This window comes from Schistocerca gregaria, chromosome 1 (assembly GCF_023897955.1).
Source record: "Schistocerca gregaria isolate iqSchGreg1 chromosome 1, iqSchGreg1.2, whole genome shotgun sequence".
Classification (NCBI taxonomy): Eukaryota; Metazoa; Arthropoda; class Insecta; order Orthoptera; family Acrididae; genus Schistocerca; species Schistocerca gregaria.
Genome location: NC_064920.1, coordinates 464,863,696 through 464,890,393, shown reverse-complemented (window position 1 = coordinate 464,890,393; position 26,698 = coordinate 464,863,696). Strand labels below are relative to the sequence as shown.

General features: G+C 42.1%; 1 protein-coding gene across 1 annotated transcript in view; it reads left to right on the top strand.

Moving 5' to 3' along the window:
* LOC126354211 (CLIP domain-containing serine protease HP8-like) overlaps window positions 1-26,698 on the top strand; it is a 90,811-nt gene that overhangs the window by 18,408 nt on the left and 45,705 nt on the right. Inside the window, exons 4-5 of the mRNA XM_050003719.1 lie at window positions 14,033-14,155; window positions 25,576-25,678. Of these exons, the coding sequence (XP_049859676.1) occupies window positions 14,033-14,155; window positions 25,576-25,678 (226 nt within the window). The remainder of the gene's footprint in view (window positions 1-14,032; window positions 14,156-25,575; window positions 25,679-26,698) is intronic.

Here is a 26,698-nt window from a genome sequence, read left to right as displayed (position 1 = left end):
TGACTTCAGGAAAAGAACGGGAAATCTACGTCTGAACGGCCAGATGAGTATTTGCTCGCGATTGCTTTCTGCACGCTCGCTCGGGGCCGCAAGTGTGCGTCAAGTCCGATGAAACAAAACCAAAGCAGGAAACACGTTATATGGCATAATTAAAATATACTGTTAGGCAAGGAATTTATCATCATCGTCTTCAGTACCAACTCCACTATTTACGGGCTTAGCCGTCCTGCATGCTCAGCCGTTTTCGTCTGTATAACGAGTTATATGGGAGTCTCAGGGAAGGACTAGCTGATACCCTCGACAGGGAAGCGGTAACACGACCGACGTTGGTAATGGAGATAACGGACGCGGATTCGCGAACACAGATGCACTTGCAGCCCCCAGAACTGGAGCAGGGATATTGGGCTATTGCTCCTTGCAACAGACTGCGGGCCATGAAAGAGACCTTAGCTGTCTGGCATTCGTTCTTTCGTCGTCAAGGAAGAGTCGACTGTCTTATGCCAGTTTCATATTGGTATACCTGTCTAATGATTTTACCCTGTGTAACGAGACTCTCCACAGTGGGACTGTGGTGCTACGCACAAGGTGGATCAAATAGTGGTGGAATGCTCCCTAACCATACTGGATCTGAATTGGAGAAGGTACCTTCTATCTCCGCCATGTTAAATTCACCGTTTTCAATGTACCTTTTTGAGGAAGTGTTGACAGTAGAACACTGGATTGATTGGTTGGTTGATCTGGGGGAGGGGACCAAACAGCGAGATCATCGGTCCCATAGGATTAGGAAAGGATGGTAAAGGAAGTCGGCCGTGTCATTTCAAAGGAATCATCCCGGTATTTGCCTGAGGCGATTTAGGAAATCACGGAAAACCTTAATCAAGATGACCGGACGTTGGTTTGAACCGTCGTCCTCCCGAATGCGAGTCCAGTGCGCTAACCACTACGCCACCTCGCTCGGTGGCACACCGGAATTTTTCACGTATATTTACACTATTTCCTAACAAGCTATCATGTTTAAGAATAATATATTAAATCTGAAACGTTGAAAAATGTTTTGATATTGTCCCTTTTTTGGGTAAATGTATAAAATAAAAAAGCTAGAAAGCTAAAAAACGTATTTCGGGCACTTGTATTGAGACAATTGACTATTAAAATTTCATTGTTCTGGGATGAATGATTTCAGAGGAAAGGCACATTATGGAAAATAGAACAAAAATTACGCTATGTTTCAAATATTTTTGCAGTGACAGTGCCATCAGTACGTTCCTGCTTTGTTCACATTTTAAAAACGAACTTACAGCTTCTGAAAACAAATTGTTATCCCATATAACATTTCTGCTACGGGTTTCAGAGTGTTTTGCACCATCTCTATATGTAGAAGGGCAGTAAAACAGATTCCTCATAGAAAAGTTGTGAGTAGAAGCACTTCCATATGATTCTGTACTCACTGAAGTAGAAGTATGACGTAACCTACACTATCACTAAGTAAATGATTATCAGCTTCTAGTGTATTTATAATGTTTATATTCATTATTTTCTATTTTCCATAACCTCCAAACTTTTTCTTGTAAACTTTGGAGGTCAGAATCAGAATAAAAAAACACACTGTAGGAAACAACTGAATGCAAGACAGGAAAACATATAGCCAATTGATGGATGCTCACAGCAATGGAAAAAAAAATCCGCAAGGATAATGAACTCAAACATCATAGCAAGAGAAGTCTCAGAGCAAAAGTGGGTGCGCCTCATTCTGGAAACTGTCATTTAAACCGACATTCACGACCTTTAACTAAGGATTTGGTCTAAAATACTTTTATACTCGCATAAAACATAATAACAAATAACAAAATTGCATATTTTCATCATTTCCAAGGTACCTTTTGCCCTGAAGTCTAACTCTTAGTATTGGCTGCTGGTGAGAGGACAGCCTTCAGGATTCGACCATTCACAGGTCGGGAGCGAGATCGCATGTTCAGCCCTGGGGAAAGGACTGCCCCACTCGCGTTTTCGTTATCTTCCAAATATTTTTTCAGATATTCGCTCAACTATTAGCTGTCAAGCCGCTTTTATTTGTACTGACGTCTCCTTTGTCTGTTTACAAGGGAGATGATACTGTACCATTGTTCTAGAAACGTCTAGTGTTGGTTGGATGTCGGGCATGGTGGCTGGGTGTTGAGCGTGTGACTCTCTGCAGATGAGCCTGGAAGGACCTCTTTTTACATCTTCTAAAATTGCTTTTAATTCTTAGTAATGTCAACGTTCAGGGCGTTTCTGTCATATTTTGCGCCGGACATCGTAGCCCCTTAGTTGGGATTTACTTTTGGTTTACAGTGCCGTTATCGATGGATTTGTTTCTTGATTGAGGGACTGATTACTTCGTAGTTTTACCCCTTAAACATCACATGCCCAACCAAGCACATTTACCTTCTTACCCATAGTCATCTCCATCTTATTACGTTGAATATATGGTGTCATATCAAAATTTGTGCCAGATGTGGGCTCGAATCAAGATTTTCTGCTTATCTCTAACAGTCACGTTAACTGTTACACTATCTAAGCACGCAGGCATGGAGGCCCCGGTGCACAAACCAAAAGTGTCGCCCCACCTTGTGCCTAACCCTCCAACGTTCACGTTCGTAGGTAAGCAAAAGACTGCCCATACTTAATCTCTCACGCTCAGCTCCCCCAATCATTGCCGACCCCCCCCCCCCCTCTCCCCCTCCCCTCAACACACATTTACTCATCAACCCATCACTATCCTCATGTCTCCTATTAACAAAAAAACGCTTTCAAAAAATAGCACTTGACCTTTAATAGTTTAATAGAATAGAATATCAATATTTTCTCTGATATATCAGCACATGAAACAGCTATACTTTCCGATGCCTCTGCACGTAACAAATACTGCCCTCCGCCTAAGGAACATTTTAATGTAAGATAAAGGTAGTTTTTTTATAGAATTTTTTTAACCTTGTAGGACACCTTTCTTAGATTCAAAATAAAAATATTAAAAACTAATCAATTATAACACACAATAATATCACAAAAAGGCAAGTAATACAGCATTATAACACATAAGCAAAAAGTTAACTGAAGGAATGAGCACGACCAAGTAAACGATCCTGTAGCATTATAGAAAAGAGTAGTTTATTTATCTTTTTCTTAATTTGGAAAAATAAAGTTTTGCTTTTGCAATGGATACTGTTAGACGCATCAGGATGCCTTTATTTAAGTCACGTTACTCGATACCAATGACCTATGTTTTACCTACAACACCTCTGATAACTTTTGTACACATGGTTTCGATACTTGTATTTTAAGTGAAGTTCTTATCAGTATACTATGTGCTGAAAACAGAGGAGAAATGTCGTCAACAAATGCCATTATAAACACAAATGTTACATTTTTAAGGTCTTGCTCACAAACGGTAGATATTAACAAGAGTGGTATCGTTCTATACGTGTGTACAACTTCTTTCATTCTTTAAAATGTCGTATTCTGTTACAAGAAAATGATGTCTTCATTGGGCAGAAAAGTGACAAATAGTTGTCGGCTCTGTCAGTCTCGTCCTCGTAAAGCTCGAAGAAGTGCTTGTTTACTGCTTTTTATTTCTTTGTTCGAGCATTTACTCATGCGTTCCATATTTCACATACGTTGAAGGCTTCATCAAGCAGTCTGTCTAATGATCCTTTGATTTGTGTCAGCCCCATTCCTAAGAGGTAATAGACCTACGCAGCTGTGCCGTCCATAGTCTTCGAATATATTGCTTTAGATCCTATACCGATAGTTTTTTCGGGAACTTTAGACTAGGAAGATAAGAAAGCAATAGTATTGCATTTTCTTTTTAAGACCTTTGTCTACAATTCCGTAATTAAATTTCTGCCCGCGCGGGGCAGCCACGTGATCTGAGGCGCCTTGTGTCACGGTCCGTGCGGCTCCCCACGTCGGAGGTTCGAGTCATCCCTCGGGCGTGGGTGTGTGTGACGTCCGTAGCGTAAGTTAGTTTAAGTTAGATTAAGCAGTGTGTAGGCTTAGAGACCGATGACCTCAGCAGTTTGGTGCCCTAAGACCTTACCACAATTTAAATTTAAATTTCTTACTTGAAAGAATTATACTTCTCAAAGCCTTAAGAAAGTCAACGAACCTGTAAGTGCATGGATGGCGTCGCACCATCTCGCTCAATGTATCTGGTTCAGCTGCTTTAGCTTAATCTCGTCAGTACCCCGCGGAACAATTTTTAAATCCGAACTCCAAAGCACATTGTTGCTAAAAAATTAGTAGGTGTTATCAACTGTTTCGATAACGATGTTATTTCTTGATTAGCCTCTACAGCGTCTTTACGGATTATATTCAATTTGTGAATCGCACAATGAGCAGAAGCGATAGGATGCACTAACTTCTTGCTTTTTATTTTACACTATAATATACGTCGTCGTAACTGCCGTCTGCTTCACAACTGCTGTGCAGCAAGCTACGTTAATTTAAGTATTAACTGTGTTTTTATTACTTGTCAATTCTTTTTCCCTGTGTTTTTGCTTTTAGGAAGCTTTAATTTTCGAGTACAAGTAATAGTGTTCCATAGATTTGATGTTTGTTTTGAATACCGCCCAGAGACAGTTAGTGCTTATTTCCATTCTTCCAACAAGAAGTGTCTAGTAACCACAGTTTAGTAGTCAGCTATCAGCCGCCTTTAGTGAATTAGCAGTCTAGTTAAAAGTTGATTAACTCTCTACAGTAAATTGTTGATTTCTTAGGATCGGTAGGATGTGTGACTGCTGTGTAAGGACGCAGGAGGAGTTGGCCATTGTTTGCGAACATCTGAACGTGCTGATGGTCGCGGTCAGCCGTCTTCAGGCTGCTGTCTCGGAGTGTAGCGGCAGTGGGGAGTCTGGTGCGTCGCATGGTACACCCCAAGAGTTAAATGCTTCACCCACGGTCCCTGCTGTCGAGAAATCTTTAAGGGTACCGGGCGCGGTTGGGCCACCCTTCCCCAAAGGGAGTGGCGGGTTCAACGGCGTTCGCGTCGCACGAGGCGGAGGGTCAATGTGGAAGCTGGCCGTGTGGCATCGCCCCCTCTGCCTGTGAGTGGACATGTGGCCGCTCCCTCTCCGAGGTCCGAGCAGGAACACGGGGAGAGGCGTTTATTAGTGATGGGAGCTCCAATGTTAGGCGGGTGACGAAGCCCCATAGGGAAATAGCGGAAAGGTCGGGGAAGAAGGCCAGTGTTCACTCTGTCTGCTTGCCGGGGGGTCTCATCCGAGATGTGGAGGAGGCCCTGCCGGCGGCGGTAGAGAGCACTGGGTGCACCCGACTGCAAATTGTCAAATCGTTGCTCATGTTGGCACCAATGAATCCTGCCGCCTGGGTTCAGAGGCCATCCTCAGTCCATACAGGCGGTTGGCGTGGCGGAGTTGGAGAAGGCGGAAATCCTCGCTCGCGGGGTGAAATCTGAGCTAATTATTTTTAGTATCGTTCCCAGAACCTATCGCGGCCCTTTGGTTTGGAGCCGAGTGGAAGGCTTAAACCAGAGGCTCAGACGATTCTGCGGAGATCTGGAGTGCAAATTTCTTGACCTCCGCTATCGGGTGGAGAAATGTTGGGTTCCCTTGAGCAGGTCAGGCGTGCACTACACGCAAGAGGCGGCTACAAGGGTAGCGGAATACGTGTGGAGTGCACATGGGGGTTTTTTAGGTCAGAGAATTCCCTCCCTAGGCCTGACAAGACGCCTTCGGAGACACGACAAGGTAGCAGTAGGCAAAACGCAACAGGGAATGACCACATTAATGTGGTAGTAGTCAACTGCTGGAGCGTATATAAAAAGGTCCCAGAACTGCTCTCATTAATAAATGGCCACGATGCCCACATAGTACTAGAGACGTAAAGTTATCTGAAACCAAATCTAAACAGTAACGAAATTCTTAACTCAGATTGGAACGTATACCGCAGAGACAGGCTAGGCAGTGAAGGGGGAGGCGTGTTTATAGCGATAAAAAGTGCAATAGTATAGAAGGAAATTAACGGAGATCCGAAATGTGAAATAATTTCGGTGAAGGTCACGGTTAAAGCAGGCTCAAACGTGGTAATTGGATGTCTCTGTAGGCCCCCTGGCTCAGCAGCTGTTGTGGTGGAACGGCTGAAGGAAAATTTGGAAAATATTTCCAGTGGATTTCCCGACCATGTTATAGTTCTGGGTGGAGATTTTAATTTACCAGGTATAGACTGGGAGACGAGTGGCGGGGACAAAGAATCCAGTGAAAATTTTTTAAGTGCATTATCTGAAAACTGCCTTGAGCAGTTAAACAGAGATCCGACTCGTGGCGATAACATATTAGACCTTCTGGTGACAAACAGACCCGAACTATTTGAAACAGTCAACGCAGTACAGGGACTCAGCGATCATAAAGCGGTTACTGTCTCGATGATTTCAGCCGTAAATAGAAATATTAAAAAAGGTAGGAAGATTTTTCTGTTTAGCAAAAGTGACAATAAGTAGATTTCAGAGTACTTGACATCTCAACACAAAAGTTTTATCTCAAATACAGATAATGTTGAGGATCAGTGTGAAAAGTTCAAAACCATGGTACAATATGCATTAGATGAGTATGTGCCAAGCAAGATTGTAAGAGATGGTAAAGAGCCACCGTCGTACAACACCCGAGTTAGAAAACTGCTACGGAAGCAAAGGGAACTTCGCTGCAAACATAAACATAGCCAAAGCCTTGCAGACAAACAAAATTACAAGAAGCGAAATGTAGTGTGAGGAGGGCTCTGCGAGAGGCGTTCAATGAATTCGAAAGTAAAGTTCTATGTACTGACTTGGCAGAAAATCCTAAGAACTTTTTGTCTTATGTCAAAGCGATAGGTGGATCAAAACAAAATGTCCAGACACTCTGTGACGAAAATGGTACTGAAACAGAAGACGACAGACTAAAGGCCGAAATACTAAATGTTGTAAGAGGTCCATGATTAAAGAGTTTGTTGCTAGCGCACTCGAGCTGATGTAATTTCGATGTATTGCTCACGCGCTGCCTGCGATATGTAAGCTACAAGAGAATCTGAGACCAAAGAGCAGTATTGACTGCAGTAGGAACTGTATAGCAGTAGCAGTATGTTGTTGCTAGCGAGCAGTCTGGTCTGGTGTATCGTGTTGGCTGGGCCGGTCGTGTGCAGCGATGGCGGAGCATGAGCGTTATAGGATAAGGTAAAAGCAGCCTCGCGCATATATAGTATTGTTACATCAAGTCCCATGTAAATGTTTTTAAAAAAAATCTGTTAATAATAATCATTCTCATAAAAAGTAACTTTTGACACTTATCTCAATTTAAAGAATTCACTAATTTCTCCAATCCTTGGCAATCCCGATTATTGAAAAGAAAAGTCAGTTCCTTCCTTTTTTATAAGACAAATCTATCGGCCAGCATTGTACTTAGCTGCGCCAGGAAAATTTCTTATAGGAGCAGATATATACGCGTTATCCGGCGATCTAATTAAGGTAAGATTTTTCAGCTTATTCAGAATGAGTATCAGGGCCATGACGCAGCATTGCTGACGTCCAAAAATTTACCAGGTTAACTTGACTGTCAATTATTGAAAGGTTATAGGTTTGTCACATTGTATTATATTTTCACTGTTGGGTAGTTACGCTAAATGAGAGTAATATTCATATTATATTTTATTTTTGTGGGGAGGTTACACTTGGCGACAACCGGCCAGGATCGTATTTTTGTGAATTTCTGAGAAGTGGTTAGCTATATATCTGCTCTTATTTACTTAATATTAAAAGTAGTTTGCATCTGGCGCAACGCATTTACTAATTTGTCACGTTTTCTTTCACAGATCATTGACAATTTATTGCTCTTTGTTGTAACTGTATTTGTTCCGTTTTTGGTTTGTCTTTGTTTGATTTTGTGCTTAACTTTGAGTTGTGAAAATGCCGCGCAAAACTGCTAACAGCGCATCGCGATGTGCAAGGATTGAAAAAGCTGACTCGAATAATTTGACCGATTATACTAGCTACACTCATTGTAATAGTGATAATCCTATAATTACAGATAATCAGTGTGTGCCGATCACTAGTAATGATTTTGATGCTAATGATGAGCAAACAAATTCAATTGTGTCCTCTGTTAATTTAACGACAATTGATGACGCGGCACGTTCCGTTACAATGAACGCTGTCCAGTTTGAAACACCTGATTTGCAAAATTTACGTAGTGAACAGATAATTGCTTCTAACGAAGGTGACCAATATACACAAAGCACGTCAGATTTGATTCCGCTGTAGTGACCAACACAGCACATCCGATTAGCAAATCTTTTTGTGAATCAGACAATGAGGAAATGGTTATACAAAACATGACACATGCAGATACAACATCACACAGCACAGAGAATGCAGCAGCTAATTTTGGCATGGATCGAGTTATGGCATTATTGCTACAACTTAATGAAAAATCTTACCTTAATTAGATCGCCGGATAACGCGTATATATCTGCTCCTATAAGAAATATTCCTGGCGCAGCTAAGTGCAATGCTGGCCGATAGATTTGTCTTATAAAAAAGGAAGGAACTGACTTTTCTTTTCAATAATCGGGATTGCCAAGGATTGGAGAAATTAGTGAATTCTTTAAATTGAGATAAGTGTCAAAAGTTACTTTTTATGAGAATGATTATTATTAACAGATTTTTTTTTAAAACGTTTACATGGAACTTGATGTAACAATACTATATATGCGCGAGGCTGCTTCTACCTTATCCTATAACGCTCATGCTCCGCCATCGCTGCACACGACCGGCCCAGTCAACACGATACACCAGACCAGACTGCTCGCTAGCAACAACATACTGCTACTGCTATACAGTTCCTACTGCAGTCAATACTGCTCTTTGGTCTCAGATTCTCTTGTAGCTTACATATCGCAGGCAGCGCGTGAGCAATACATCGAAATTACATCAGCTCGAGTGCGCTAGCAACAAACTCTTTAATCATGGACCTCTTACAATGTCTTTTTCCAAAGCTGTTTCACAGAGGAAGAATGCACTGTAGCTCCTTTTCTAGGTTGTCACACAGATGACAAAATGGTAGATAACGAAATAGATGACAGAGGGATAGAAAAACAACTAAAATCGCTCAAGAGAGGATGGGCCGTTGGACCTTATCGGATACCAGTTCGATTTTACGCAGAGTACGTGAAGGAACTTGCTCCCCTTCTTGCAGCGGTGTACCGTAGGACTCTAGAAGAGTGTAGCGTTCCAAAAGATTGGAAAAGGGCACAGGTCACCCCCGTTTTCAAGAACGGACGTCGAACAGATGTGCAGAACTATAGACCTATATCTCTAACGTCGATCAGTTATAGAACTTTGGAACACGTATTATGTTCGAGTATAATGACTTTTTTATAGACTAAAAATCTACTCTGTAGGAAGCAGCATGGGTTTCGAAAAAGACGATCGTGTGAAACCCAGCTCGCTGTTCGTCCACGAGACTCAGAGGGCCATAGACACGGGTTCCCAGGTAGATGCCGTGTTTCTTGAGTTCCGCAAGGCCTTTGATACAGTCCCCCATAGTCGTTTAATGAACAAAGTAAGAACATATGGACTATCAGACCATTTGTGTGATTGGATTGAAGAGTTCCTGGATAACAGAACGAAGCATGTCATTTTCAGGAGTGCCGCAGGGGAGTGTCGTAGGACCGTTGCTATTCACAATACATATAAATGACCTTGTGGATGACATAGGAAGTTCACTGAGGCTTTTTGCGTATGATGCTGTGGTATATCGAGAGGTTGTAACAATGGAAAATTGTACTGAAATGCAGGAGGATCTACAATGAATTGACGCATGGTGCAGGGAATGGCAATTGAATCTCAATGTAGACAAGTGTAATGTGCTGCGAATACATAGAAGGAAAGATCCTTCATCATTTAGCTACAATATAGCAGGTCAGCAACTGGAAGCAGTTAATTCCATAAATTATCTGGGAGTAGGAATTAGGAGTGATTTAAAATGGAACGTCCATATAAAATTAATCGTCGGTAAAGCAGATGCCAGACTGAGATTCATTGGGAGACTCCTAAGGAAATGTAGTCGGAAAACAAAGGAAGTAGGTTACAGTACACTTGTTCGCCCGCTGCTTGAATACTGCTCACCGGTGTCGGATCCGTACCAGATAGGGTTGATAGAAGAGACAGAGAAGATCCAACGGATAGCAGCGCGCTTCGTTAGAGGATCATTTAGTAATCGCGAAAGCGTTACGGAGATGATAAACTCCAGTGGAAGGCTCTGCAAGAGAGACGCTAAGTAGCTCGGTGCGGGCTTTTGTTGAAGTTTCGAGAAAATATCTTCACCGAGGAGTGAAGCAGTATATTGCTCCCTCCTGCGTACATCTCGCGCACGAGGATAAAATCTGAGAGATTAGAGCCCACACAGAGGCATACCGACAATCTTTCTTTCCAGGAACAATACGAGACTGGAATAGAAGGGAGAACCGATAGAGGTACTCCAGGTACCCTCCGCCACACACCGTCAGGTGGCTTCTGGAGCATGGATGCAGATGTAGATAATGGAAGCTCTGTCTTAACCTTAGCGTCGAAATTTGATCAGATCTAGCTACTTTCGTTCTGTACATCCAGTTATTTGATGTTTCTATCATAATGTGTATTGCTCCTTGATCTGACTAAAGGATATCTATTGTCATCTTTGATTATTTTAAAGTAGCAAAGACTGAGGCCCATTAATTGGCTGGTTTTCTTATCCTTATGTGGTATAAGATGTGAGAGAAAACAACTGTGTGCTTTAAATGTCTTGAATTAATTCTCGTGTGACTTCTCCTAACAACCAATAAGTGATTTAATTCTGAGTTGAGTTACTTTACAAGAGACATGTGGTTTCTGATACAATCCTTCCAGTGCTGAATGATAACTGTTAAGTAGTTAAATGGTGCACAGAAAGTTATCCTTGTTCAAGCACGTGATATTACTGCTTTTCCCAGGGAGACAGCTTTTTACTAATGTTTATGGGACATAATCCATCATTCGACGACTGATGCTGGTGCACTTCTTCTTCATAAACAAGAGTCAGGTATCACTAAAGCTTCACGTCTTCCTATTTCCTATTAAAATTATTGGCGTGTGTGGTAATCTCTGTATGCAAACTATAGTGATCAGCTCGTGGCTTCCGAAACCTGTGCCTTAAAAAAGAGAATCTTGCGGTTCAGTTACTCCAAAATGTGACCGCTGTAGCTAATTTATCGGTTTCCTTCCTTCAACAATTGCCTTTATCCTCTTTTAGTTATTGAACTGTTATCTTCTTAACTAAACAAAGCTGTTGACAACCAACATAATATGGGTCTTAGCGAACGAATATCGATGCATGCCGTGTTTTCTGTTTTTCCACTTTTCGCTTTTGTTTCTGTTTTCCTGTCTGTATCTGCGCGTCAGGGGGCACCTTGTCGTCGGAGGCCGGTTTCCTCAGCCTAATGGCGATCTAACTCAGATTTTCATCGTCACTGGACACTGCACCAGAATTTCTCCCATGGGACGTGTGGGACTGGCGCAACTGTGGAAACGGATTTAGATGATAGTGACTTACTCTGCCAGGAGGTTTATACCGTATATGAACCGAATTAAATGCACTGAACTGAAACGAATACACAAACATTCTTTGTGACAGAGTATGGCGCGGTCCTCCACCATATCCGTTAACCCATTTGTGCTAACCCCATACACCCCGCCGAAGGACCTCTTGTGATAGTGTTCGGAAATCACAGACAGAAACGTCAGTGACGGTGGAAATTGGGTTCAGACCTTGAGGCACCGTCAAATACTACGTCGCAGTCTTTTCATACCTCTTGAAAAGCAGCGCAGAACGTCCTTGTCTCACCTACCAGGCATTCATCTGATATGTCCCACGTCATCCACTCCACTCTGTTCCCTTGTCTGTTTATTTGTTTGTTTTCCTATCTATCCTGGTAATTCTCAACGCGCATGTTTCATTAGTCGCTGAGTAACTTCCAGTGATTCAACTATTTTGTTATTAAACGTCCGAGTCTCCTGCCATAAACTTTTAATAAATAGACATTACAAACTTCCCATTCCACACACATATGAACATGCTTTTGAAAGTCCGATTTATTTTATCAAAAGCCTCTATTTCTATGCGTGCCTTCATTGTCTTCAGCTATCCTAAATGCAAGAAAATCACCAATCACAGTGACAACTGCGCCTTCTGACCGAGTGCGCTGACACATGTGCTTCTCGCACTATTCTAGACATCGCAGTATGTCGTAAGTGAATCTTCCGGCATGTCAACGTGTAAAAATAAGGAGCAGGAAAATCGAGTGAGGTAACGGATTGACTTTACTTCTGTACAAGCATCCTCTCTTTCTTCTACCATAGCTCGCTAGCTTACTTCAGCAAGACCTCGGCCGATTCTCCTAACATACACTGACGGAAAGGAAATGACAACAGCAAGAAGGAGTTGGACAATTTAAACGAAAGTTGTCAGGCGTGTTTCCACGTATGAAAGATGATACCTAAGCAAATTTCGCGCCAGTCGCATAAGACTGACGCTAGCAGCGCCACTATGAGAATGCAAATCAGGTTTGCTTTAGAAACACGCTGTAACGGTTTCGAGTGGTGATTACCTTTGAGACTGGACGTGGTGAGATGTCTTTAACGTGACAAAGACGCCATTATCAAAACCTCACAGAATTTGAATGAGGCCGTGTAATAGGGCTGCGAGAACCTGGATGTTCCTTCTGCGATATTGTAGGTAGACGTGACAGGAAATGTAGCCAATGTAAATGAAAGCTGACAGCGGTGGTGACGAGAATGTACGATCGCAAGAAGATCAGGCTCCGGATGGCCACATAGCACTACCGATAGGGTAGACCATCGTATTCGGTGTATGATTCTGACGCATCGTACTGCATCTGCAGTAGCAATTTGAACAGCGGTTGGTACCACAGTGACACAAAGAATTGTTATAAATCAGTTACTCTAACGACAGCTCCGAGCCAGAGGCTCTATAGCGTACATTCCACTGACCCCAAATCACCGCCATTTGCAACTTCAGTGGTGTCAATCCAGCCCTCATTAGAGGGCAGGGTGGAAAGGACTGTTTGTTTTCTGATGAAAGCTGGTTCAGCTTCGGTACCAGTGATAGTCGTATGTTAGTCAGAAGGAGACTAGTTGAGGACGTGCAACCAACCAGTCTGCGTGGTAGACACAATGGACCACCACCTGGAATTATGGCCTGGTGTGCTATTTCATATGATAGGGGGAGTTCTTCCTTGGTGATCCCACGCACACTGACTGCAAATTTCTACGTCAATCTGGTGACTCGACCTGCTGTACTGCCATTCATGAACAGCAGCGTAGGGGGTGCTTTGCAACATGATACGTTCGCCCACATACTGCTGTTGTAACACAACATGTTCTGCAGAGCGTTGACGTGTTGCCTTGCCTCCTCGACCACAAGACCTGTCTCCAATCGAACACATATGGGTCATCATCGGTCGATACCAACGTCATCAACAACCAGCATTAAGTCCCGGTTTTGACCGACCAAATGTAACAGGCACGGTACTGCAGCCCACAAACTGACATGTGGCGCCTGTACAACACAATGAATGTACGTTTTCATGATTGCGTTCAATAATCTGGCAGTTACAGCCGTTATTAGTGCACCAGCATTTCACAGTAATTTCAGTCAAATGTATTCCAGAAAATTCGTTATTCTGCAATATTTTTTGGTGTTGCGATTTTTTCCATTGGTGTAATAATATGGTCTATATTGCACATTTGTTCAAAATTAAGTCTGAACACAACAGGAGTTGCCCGTGTGCAGGCCTAGTTATCGAATGCGTACTAAACAGAACCAACATAAACGAAAAGCAGCTTAGCTATAGTGCCTTATCTTCTTATGCTGTTCTGCGAATTCTGTTTGCTGCTCTTCCGAAATTGTAGCACGTAACTGTGTACAGATGTCAACCTGGGTGTTTAGTGCTGACTGCTCCTGTTGCTCCGCAGAATCTTCCAGCCGTGCACAGCGTCAGGAGTGCGAGACGACCGTCCTTGCGGACCGCATCTACGGCGGCGAGAGGGCCACCATCGGTCAGTATCCGTGGCTCGCCCTGCTGCAGTACCGTTCCCGTGAGTACCACCACACTATACTCTGCTGCCTCGCTATCTTCACTGCAATCGCTTCTTGAAACATATTCCGATATTTATCGTTCAGTTGGACACCGTTATTACGTTGTCGAAGCATTTTACACTGAAGAACCAAAGAAACTGGTACACCACACTAATTTAGTGCAGGGCCCCGCGAGCACGCAAAAGTGCCGCAACACGACGTGGCATGGACTTGACTAATGTCTTAATTAGTGCTTGAGGGAACAGACACCATAAATTGCCGGGCTGTCCGTAAATTCGTAGAGTGCGAGGAGGTGAAGATCTCTTCTGAACAGCACGTTGCAAGGCATCCCAAATATGCTCAATAATGTCGTGTCTGGGTAGTTTGGCGGGCAGCGGAAATGATTAAACTCAAAAGAGTGTTCCTGGAGCCACTCTGTAGCGATTCTGGACCTGTCGGGTGTCGCATTGTCCTGTTGGAATTACCCAAGTCTGTTGGGATGCACAATGGGCATGTATGGATGCAGGTGATTAGATTGGATGCTTACATAAGTGTCACCTGTCAGAATCTTATCTAGACGTATCAGGGGCTCCATTTCACTCCAACAAAACACGCTCCATACCTTTAAAGAGCCTCCACCAGCTTCAACAGTCCCCTGCTGACACGCAGGGTCCATCCATGGATTCATGAGGTTTGCCCGTACATGTCCATCTGTTCTATACAATTTGAAATGAGACTCATCCGACTGTGCTTATTATAATCATTTAATAAATCTAATTCTTCTTTTGTCATTTTTAACATAGAATCCCAAGACAAACTATGTGCTGTAAAACATCAAAATTGATGGAGTTTACTAGATTTTATACAAGTATCTCTAAAATTTTCAGAAATATCTGCTAGTATTCAAACATCAGATTTATTATATAATTTTGTACATTCATCTAAATTTTTAATATTGAATTTTTCCCAAACAAGTTTTGCATGATTTAATCTTCACCAGAATTTCTTTAGACAAGTCTAGAATAAAAATATTTTTTATTAAATAATTTACAATCTTTTCTGTACAATTCATATATTCATAACATCTTCTTTAATCATTAAAACTAATTGTTCACCTTTAAAATATTTTGATGCTTCTCTAAACTGTTCTTTTAAAAAAATTTTATGTAATTTATCAAGGCCATAAATTTAAATGTATGGTATCAAAAATCTTAATTTTAATCCATCTTCAACATCCTTACTGAATGAAATATATTATTGTTCATTATTTGGAACAGTATTAATGTCTTGATTATCTATTGTTAATTCATTGATAAACAAATGAACATCATAATTTGCTGAATTATGAATATAAACTGGAATAAAATTAAGATTTTGATAATAATGATTACAATCTACTTATGCAGATCCTTGGTATTTTCCTGTTAAGTTATAATTACCTCCTGCCTTTTTTCCCTTTTAGTAAATTGTTTTATACAAATAAAACAATTTTTTTAAATTTATAAATTTATTTTATCTTCTTTTGTCATTATCCTTGGAATATTTCGATCACATATTTCAGCAATTTCTCTAGGTTCTTGTTTTAACATTTCAATGACTTTTTTGCTGTATCTTCACCAGTATATGTTACAGGTTCTTTATAACCATCATTAGAATATTTAACATAATAATTAAATGAAAATGGAATATGTTTTCGATATTTATTAATACAAGCTTTTTCAGGATTTGCTTTACAAGTGGTTAACATCCTTTAAAAGATGTTCTAAATCTCCATAAATTTTAAGTTAGTTGTAATGAATTGTTATAATTTCCAAATTCATTTTTTTCACCTTCTATATACATATCTATTTTTACTTTTTTATGTTATTTACAGTTGTTGCCATGATTGTCTATCTATCAGAAGAATAAATTTTTCCATTGTGTTCACTTGTTTGTGAACTAGTTAAACGAGGTAAATTTTTTATCCCACAATAATTTGAAATATTTTTCTCTCAAATTAAAAGAAGATTAATATGTTTTTATTTATTATTTTCTGGGTGGTTAAGAGAATATGCAATAAATTTTTCATCAGTTGCATGAACATTAATTTAAATATTCCGTCATTTTTTAAAATTTTAGAACATTTGATTACTGAACTGGGAAGTGAATTTTTTCTTTTTCAAAAATTTATCCAATTCTAATCCAATATTTTTATAATTTTTAACCTTTTCAGCATGATCATTTTCTGGACATAAAGCTGATTTTAAAAGAAAGAAAACATTTTTGATCTGAACTTTTTAACATTGATTAGAGCTTCTTTATCTTTAATTTTTTTGGAAATCGATATATGATGAACCTAAAATTTGATTGTGTGTATTAACAAATACTTGTAAACTATTTGCATAAAATAAAGACCACCAGTTTTTTTCTTTGCATTACTTCCATTTCAGTCAATATTATAATCATTGATTTTTGACAATAATCTTCTAAAATAGTTGTTCTTATTAAACCTTCATAACTTGTTTTAAAATTAAATTTTTGTATTTCATCTTGTCTTTTAAAATAACAATACAATTTATTTCTAACTCCAGTTGTTATTTGTATTAAAATATTCATAAATTTTGTGGTTACATCTTGTAGTTCAGGAAGATCGTTGACAGTTCTAATTTTGTCAGTTGTTATTGTAGATTTGAAGGCAGAAGTTTTTCAATTCATACATTTAGGTGATTTAAAATCATCATCATGTAGAAAATTGAAACAAGGTAGATTTTTTTGATCTTTGTTTTTGTTTGATTTCTTGATATTTGTCTATAAGAAGTTTTATAGTAATTCTCATTATCATTATTATTAATATTAACCCTCAGATCTACTGATAAGATCAATTAATTGTTGTTTATTAACTTTAGAATAATTTTTTGTTTTACAGTTTTGATGAATTTATTTCAAACATTTTTATTCAGATTGTTTCATTATTATAAGTATTGTCTTCATATGTTTTGAAACAAGTTATTAATTGTTTTTCACTAAGTTTTACAGTATTTGTTGAAGTTTTACAGATTCCATGAAGTTTGTTTACAGATAATTTATTCAATTCGTTATTGTTATTATTAATATTTTGGACAGGATTTAGAGTAAGAGTAATTAATTTCTCATTATTGCATTTAGAATAATTTTTTAATGTTCTCATTTAAAAAATTGTTCAAAGTTTTTTATGTTTTTATATCTTAGTTCTCTCTTCTTCATTTCTTTCATACTGAAATAACGAATAATTTCCTCTTGATATTGTTACATTTGAATAACCTTCCACTTTACAACGTCTTTCCAAACCAGCGTTATTCAATCCACATTTTTCTTTACAATAATTTTATAAGTTTTGAAAAGCTGGACTATGGAATACATTTCGTCTTGCTTTTATGTTATAGAAAAAATTTAACTTCTTATAAAGTTGAAATGTTTACAGTTGAAATGTACCTTTGAATTTTTTAATTAAAATTTCGATCAATGATATAGGTAGATGAGGTTTGGGAGAGCTTATTTATACAGAGAAAAATTTATTCAATTTTTATATAAATAAAAATTTGGTTAGTGGATGTAGTTAAACAAGATCTTGGAGAGCCTATTTATAAAGAAAGAATTTATTAGATTTTTATTCTTTAAACAACTGAAAATTTCATAGACAGTCTTGGAGAACCTATTTATTAATAAAATTATTAGAGTTTTATTTATTTAAAAAAATTGGTTCGTGGATATAGATAAATTTTTAAGTGGGGGAAATGACAAAACTAAAATCATAGTTCATATCAAGAAATTTTTAAAAATGTTCTCTTTGGCCCAGCTCGCTCATAAATATGCTACTAGTGCGCCACTTTGCTCGCTAGTCACTTGAAAATAAGCCACCTACATATTTTAAAAATTACAGTGAGGGGACAAAAGTCTTGGAATATTTCTTTATATCATGTTGGACCTACTTTTGCCCAGAATGGTCTGGTATCTACATCTATATGAATACCCTGCAAATCACATTTAAGTTCCTGAAAAGGGTTCATTGAACCACCTTCACAATTCTCTATTGTTTCAATCTTATATAGTGCACATAAAAAATGAACACCTATATCTTTCTGTGTGAGCTTTGATTTCCCTTATTTTATCATGGTGATCGTTTCGCCCTATGTAGGTCGGTGTCAACAAAATATTTTCACATTCAGGGAAGTAAGTTGGTGATAGCAGTTTCGTGAGAAGATTCTGCCGTAACGAAAAACGCATTTGTTTTCATTATATCCACCTCACATCCTACACTCCTGGAAATGGAAAAAAGAACACATTGACACCGGTGTGTCAGACCCACCATACTTTCTCCGGACACTGCGAGAGGGCTGTACAAGCAATGATCACACGCACGGCACAGCGGACACACCAGGAACCGCGGTGTTGGCCGTCGAATGGCGCTAGCTGCGCAGCATTTGTGCACCGCCGCCGTCAGTGTCAGCCAGTTTGCCGTGGCATACGGAGCTCCATCGCAGTCTTTAACACTGGTACCATGCCGCGACAGCGTGGACGTGAACCTTATGTGCAGTTGACGGACTTTGAGCGAGGGCGTATAGTGGGAATGCGGGAGGCCGGGTGGACGTACCGCCGAATTGCTCAACACGTGGGGCGTGAGGTCTCTACAGTACATCGATGTTGTCGCCAGCGGTCGGCGGAAGGTGCACGTGCCCGTCGACCAGGGACCGGACAGCAGCGACGCACGGATGCACGCCAAGACCGTAGGATCCTACGCAGTGCCGTAGGGGACCGCACCGCCACTTCCCGGCAAATTAGGGACACTGTTGCTCCTGGGGTATCGGCGAGGACCATTCGCAACCGTCTCCATGAAGCTGGGCTACGGTCCCGCACACCGTTAGGCCGTCTTCCGCTCACGCCCCAACATCGTGCAGCCCGCCTCCAGTGGTGTCGCGACAGGCGTGAATGGAGGGACGAATGGAGACGTGTCGTCTTCAGCGATGAGAGTCGCTTCTGCCTTGATGCCAATGATGGTCGTATGCGTGTTTGGCGCCGTGCAGGTGAGCGCCATAATCAGGACTGCATACGACCGAGGCACACAGGGCCAACACCCGGCATCATGATGTGGGGAGCGATCTCCTACACTGGCCGTACACCTCTGGTGATCGTCGAGGGGACACTGAATAGTGCACGGTACATCCAAACCGTCATCGAACCCATCGTTCTACCATTCCTAGACCGGCAAGGGAACTTGCTGTTCCAACAGGACAATGCACGTCCGCATGTATCCCGTGCCACCCAACGTGCTCTAGAAGGTGTAAGTCAACTACCCTGGCCAGCAAGATCTCCGGATCTGTCCCCCATTGAGCATGTTTGGGACTGGATGAAGCGTGGTCTCACGCGGTCTGCACGTCCAGCACGAACGCTGGTCCAACTGAGGCGCCAGGTGGAAATGGCATGGCAAGCCGTTCCACAGGACTACATCCAGCATCTCTACGATCGTCTCCATGGGAGAATAGCAGCCTGCATTGCTGCGAAAGGTGGATATACACTGTACTAGCGCCGACATTGTGCATGCTCTGTTGCCTGTGTCTATGTGCCTGTGGTTCTGTCAGTGTGATCATGTGATGTATCTGACCCCAGGAATGTGTCAATAAAGTTTCCCCTTCCTGGGACAATGAATTCACGGTGTTTTTATTTCAATTTCCAGGAGTGTATATCATTTCAGTGACATTCTCTCCCCTATTTTGCAACAATACGAAACGTGCGGCCCTTTTTTCAACTTGTTCGATGTACTCTGATAATCCTGTCTGGTAAGGATCCCGCAACACACAGCAGTATTCTAAAAGAGTAAGGACAAGCATAGTGTAGGCTGTCTCTTTAGTAAATCTGTTACATATTCTAAGTGTCTTGCCAATGAAACGCTGTCTTGGATTAGCATTCCCCCACAACATTTTCATTATATTTCTTCCAATTAAAATTGTTTGTCATTGTAATTCCTAGGTATTTAGTTGAACTTACAGCCTTTAGATTTGACTGAGTTATCGAATAACCGAAGTTTGGCGGATTCCTTTCGACACTCATGTGGATGGCCTCACACTTTTCGTTATTTAGGGTCAATTGCCAATTTTCGCACAATACTGATACCGTTTCTAAATCATTTTGCATGTTGTTTCGATCTTCTGATGAGTTTATTAGTCGATAAACGACAGCGTCGTCTGCAAACAACCTAAGATGGCTGCTCAGATTGTCTCCCAAATCGTTTGTGTAGATAAGGAATAGCAAAGGGCCTATAACACTACCTTCGGGAATGCCAGAAATCACTTCTGTGTTAGCTGATGACTTTCGGTCAGTTACTACGAATTGTGACCTTCCTGACAGGAAATAACGAATCCAGTCACATAACTGAGACGATATTCCATAAGTACACAATCTGACTATAATTCGCTTCGGTGGTATAGTGTCTGGAAATCTAGAAATACGGAATCCATTTGAAATCCCTTGTCAGTCGCACTCAACGCTTCAAGTGTCTAAAGAACTAGTTGTGTTTCACAAGAACGATGTTTTCTAAATCTGTGTTGACTGTTTGTCAATAGACCGTTTTTTTAGAAGTAATTCGTAATGTTCGAACACAATATATGTTCCAATATCCTGCTGCATATCGACGTTAATGATATGGGCCTGTAAATTAGTGGATTACTCCTAACACCTTTCTTGAACAGTAACGTGACCTGTGAAACTTTCCAGTCTATGGGTACGCATCTTCCATCAAGTGAACAGTTGTATATGATTGTTAAGTATGGAGCTATTGCATCAGCATACTGTGAAAAGAACCTAATTAGTATACAGTGTGGACCAGCAGTCTTGCTTTTGTTAAGTGATTTAAATTGCTTCACTACTCCAAGGATATCTACTTCTGTTTTACTCATGTTGGCAACTGTTCTTGATTTGAATTCTGGGATATTTACTTCATCTTCTTTTGTGAAGGCATTTCGGAATGCTGTGTTCAGTAACTCTGCTTTGGTAGCATTGTCTTCTAGGGTATCTGCATTGATATCGTGAGAGAATTCATTGAAGTTTCTTACCACTGGTATACTTCACGTACGACTAGAATCTCTTTGGATTTCTGCCAGGTTTCGAGACAAAGTTTCGTTGTGAAAGTCATTATACTTCTCGCATTGAAGTCCGCACTAAATTTCGAGCTTCTGTAAAAGATCGCCAGTCTTGGAGATTTTGCATGTGTTTAAAGTTGGAATGTTTTTTTCGTGGCACGTACTCAAGAAGCCGCTGAAAGTCCCCTGTAGAAGTATTGAGCCATACTGCCATTGTAGTAGTCCATAAGCGTTTATAACTGTCCATAAGTGCGAAAGAACTGCCGGAGGAGGTTTTTGTGCGCGAACGACCTCTCGATTTTTCCCATAAATGTTTAGTGGGATTCATGTCGGGCAAACTGGGTGGCTAAACCTTTCGCTCGAGTTGTCCAAGATGCTCTTCAAACCATACACGAACAATTGTGGCCCACTGACGTTACGTATTGTCATCCACAAAACATAAAACTTCCTTCGTTGTCTGGGAACATATCGTCCATGAACGGCTGCAAATAGTCTCCAAGTGGCCGACCATCTAGAGGACCCAATCGAATCCTTGTAAACACAGCCGACACCATTATGCCACTTATGGATCCACCATTAGATTGCACAGTGCCTTGTTGACAACTTGAACCCATGGCTTCGTGGGGTCTGTGGCACACATGTACTCCCTCCATCAGCTCTTACCGTCTGAAATCGGGCTACAGTTCTCGAGTCGTCTAGGGTCCGACCGACATGGCGACGAACCCAGGACAGCCGCTGCAAGCGATGTCGTGCTACCCGCGTCGATCGTCTGCTGCCATAGCACGTTTACACAAAACTTATCCTCACTGTCTTAACAGATATGTTCGTTGTAGATCCCACATTGGTTTCTGCTGTTATTTAACGCAGTGTTTCTTGTGTGTTAGCACTGGCAACTCTACACATACGCCGCTGCTCTCAGTCGCTAAGTGAAGGCCGTCGGCTACTGCATTGAAAGTGATAAGAGGTAATGCCTGAAATGTGGTATTCTATGCACTCTCTTGGCGCTGTGGATCGCGGAATATTGTATTCCCTAATGATTTCTAAGCTAGTGTCCGCCTGCAATGCGCAGCGGTAGCGCTACCACCTATCATGCAACGGGTTCCGGGTTCGGTCCCGGCAGGTGACTGGGTGTTGTGTGTCCTACATAATAAAGCTCATAATCATTGACGTGCAAGTCGTCGAATTGGCGTCAACTAAAAAGACTTGCAATACGGTGGCTGAACCCCGAAGGGGATATCCCGGCCAATAAATGCCATACGATCATCTTATTTTTTCTAAAATGGTATGTCCTATGTGTCTACCTCCAATTACCACTCCGCATTCATAGTCTATTAATTTCCGCCTTGCGGCCGTATTCACGTCAGAAACCTTTTCACAAGAATCACGTGGGTACAAATGCCAGCTCCCCCAATGCACTGCACTAATGATTATAAATAATTTGCGCGATCTTTACTAACAGAAGATTATTTATAAGAACCTATAATTTTTAAAAATAATTTAGTTGCGTAACCGAAACTCAATTGAACCCTTTTGTTGCTACCTACCAGACAATTACATTTTACCCCTCATGGAGTAATTATCCCCAGACTGGGAACACTCTCACACGGTCGTAAACAGATATTCTTAATAACTGGCTTATTTCAGTGATTTTTTCATTAATTGCATATGTATGTTTAGGAGTACTAAAATAATACTATATACGAATGAAACAAAATTTCTTTTAAGCGTTGTCTGTCTTGATAGTCATTCGTAGTAGTCATATTCCCTAATATAATTTGCGTCCTAGCCGCGTATTCCGCGCTTTAATTCCGTACTGTGTAGCTGCTTTTACAGTTAGGCATTACTAATATGATTAAGGTACAACTATGCTGACTTTAATAAAAGGAAAATGTTGTTTGTACGAATCGACTGGAATACAGTCGACCGAAGGTTTTAACCGCTTGAAGTGTCCGGACACCGAGGAAGATTTTTTTCGCCTATATTTATCCGTCTTAAGGAATCTTTCGTGAAATACTTTTCTGTCGAATTTATTTCAGCCTGCTATTATTGTTTTCTTGCAACTTATTTACATTCATTGTGTGCGATTTTATTTATATTTACGCTATTTGACCAAAAGTATCCGGCCACCAGAATGTAGCGCGGAACTGATCGCTAGATGTCAGGAGAGGCGGACCCGTCAATATACACTCCTGGAAATTGAAATAAGAACACCGTGAATTCATTGTCCCAGGAAGGGGAAACTTTATTGACACATTCCTGGGGTCAGATACATCACATGATCACACTGACAGAACCACAGGCACATAGACACAGGCAACAGAGCATGCACAATGTCGGCACTAGTACAGTGTATATCCACCTTTCGCAGCAATGCAGGCTGCTATTCTCCCATGGAGACGATCGTAGAGATGCTGGATGTAGTCCTATGGAACGGATTGCCATGCCATTTCCACCTGGCGCCTCAGTTGGACCAGCGTTCGTGCTGGACGTGCAGACCGCGTGAGACCACGCTTCATCCAGTCCCAAACATGCTCAATGGGGGACAGATCCGGAGATCTTGCTGGCCAGGGTAGTTGACTTACACCTTCTAGAGCACGTTGGGTGGCACGGGATACATGCGGACGTGCATTGTCCTGTTGGAACAGCAAGTTCCCTTGCCGGTCTAGGAATGGTAGAACAATGGGTTCGATGACGGTTTGGATGTACCGTGCACTATTCAGTGTCCCCTCGACGATCACCAGAGGTGTACGGCCAGTGTAGGAGATCGCTCCCCACACCATGATGCCGGGTGTTGGCCCTGTGTGCCTCGGTCGTATGCAGTCCTGATTGTGGCGATCACCTGCACGGCGCCAAACACGCATACGACCATCATTGGCACCAAGGCAGAAGCGACTCTTATCGCTGAAGACGACACGTCTCCATTCGTCCCTCCATTCACGCCTGTCGCGACACCACTGGAGGCGGGCTGCACGATGTTGGGGCGTGAGCGGAAGACGGCCTAACGGTGTGCGGGACCGTAGCCCAGCTTCATGGAGACGGTTGCGAATGGTCCTCGCCGATACCCCAGGAGCAACAGTGTCCCTAATTTGCTGGGAAGTGGCGGTGCGGTCCCCTACGGCACTGCGTAGGATCCTACGGTCTTGGCGTGCATCCGTGCGTCGCTGCGGTCCGATCCCAGGTCGCCCAGGTCGACGGGCACGTGCACCTTCCACCGAGCACTGGCGACAACATCGATGTACAGTGGAGATCTCACGCCCCACGTGTTGAGCAATTCGGCGGTAAGTCCATCCGGCCTCCCGCATGCACACTATACGCCATCGCTCAAAGTCCGTCAACTGCACATACGGTTCACGTCCACGCTGTCGCGGCATGGTACCAGTGTTAAATACTGCGATGGAGCTCCGTATGCCACGGCAAACTGGCTGACACTGACGGCGGCGGTGCACAAATGCTGCGCAGCTAGCGCCATTCGACGGCCAACACCGCGGTTCCTGGTGTGTCCGCTGTGCCGTGCGTGTGATCATTGCTTGTACAGCCCTCTCGCAGTGTCCGGAGCAAGTATGGTGGGTCTGACACACCGGTGTCAATGTGTTCTTTTTTCCATTTCCAGGAGTGTAAAACGAGGCGATTAGTTTGTAGCGCCAACTTTGCAGTGCGGATGAGGTGTTTTTATTAATTTTTTTCGTGGTTAGGTTATGATCTCCTTATTGTGCTTAACAAAGCGCTAAAGGCGGAAGGATAAGAAATCATTTTACAGTACTGTGTTCTGTGTGCAGTACAGGAACAGTTCGGAGACGATGATTGTTTGTACCTGCATGACGGTTACTCTCATGAAGCAGCGTCTGCGAGGCAGTGGTTTGTGTAAGTAACGTTCTGAAATGGACTAGCATGCCTGGAGTCCCAATTTGAACATGACAAAACACCTTTGGAATGAGTTAGCGTGTCGACTTTGCTCTAGGCCCCAGCGTCAAACACCTTTACCTTCTGCTGTTTCAGCTCTTGAGGAAGAATCGACTGCCATTCCTCCACAGAGATTCATAAAACTCACGAAAGAGTTCCCAGCAGGGCTCAAGCCGTCATAAAAGCGAAGAGTGAAAACACTCCTTACTCATGTCCACTAATAAGTGTCTGGATATTTCTGATCATCTATACTGTGAATATTATTTCCTTACGTTCATAAGTAATTAATATTTCCGCTTGTAACACGCACTCACAAGTAGCCTCTGTTAACTATTATAATTATAATTATAGTTTGACAACTACAGATCGTTTCATTGCCGGTAACGGTATTGTTCGCTGCGGGCAGCAGTGACAGTGGGCTCACTGTTTGTGTTGTGCTGTGTTGCCAGCTGAAGGAGAGCTGGCGTTCCTGTGCGGCGGCGCGCTGGTCAGCCCGCGCTACGTGCTCACCGCCGCCCACTGCCTCCAGAGGAAGCCCTCCGGCGGCACCCTGTGAGTACCACCTCACGTCACCGCACCACGTCTCTCTGCCCGCAGCCGTATCTCCACTGCAATGAAATACGTTTTAGCAACTCCTCTGGTCAAATAACTACTGGCAGCATGACGTGCATGCTAAACGTAAGCCCCGACATAGTCAGGGAGAAACCGGGTTCGTAATAGTTTACTGTAAATTTACTTGTCTTGATCCCGTTCCAAAGAAACAGTTAGATAACCGGCTTCATTGTTGAACAACCAAGTTAGTATCTATCTGCCGTAGCTCGTTGTGCAACTGGTACCAACATACACATTATGAAAAAAGCGATAAGGTGAACTGCGAACAGCGTACTGTCAACGCACTCAAAATCTGCCCAATGATATACCACAGTGATAGGCGTCCCTGTCTGGCGCCAGCAAGTGTTTCCAAATTCAACAAACAGGGGCCACGCAGTTACAACATAAGTATAATATATAAATACACTGGAGAGACAAAGAAACTGGTACACCTGCCTAATATCGTGTAGTGTCCCCGCCAGTACGCAGAAGTGCCGCAACACTACGTGTCATGGACTCGACTAGTGCTGGATGGAGGGAACTGACACCATGAATCCTTCAGAGCTGTCCATAAATCCGTAACTGTCGAGGGGATACACATCTCTTCTGAACAGAACCTTGAAATGCATCTCAGATATGTGCAATAATGTTCATGTCTGAGGAGTTTCGTAGCCAGCGGAAGTGTTTAAACGCAGAACAGTGTTCCTGGAGCCACTCTGTAGCAATTCTGGTCGTGTGGGATGTCGCATTGCCCTCTTGGAATTGCCTAAGTCTGTCGGAATGCACAATGGACATGAGTAGGTGCAGATGCTCAGACAGGATGCTTACGTACCTGTCACGTGTCACAGTCGAATCTAAAAGTATTAGGGGTCCCATATCACCCAAGCTGCACATGCCTCACACCATTACACAGCCTCCATCAGCTTCAAATGGTTCAAATGGCTATGAGCACTATGGGACTTAACATCTGAGGTCAGCAGT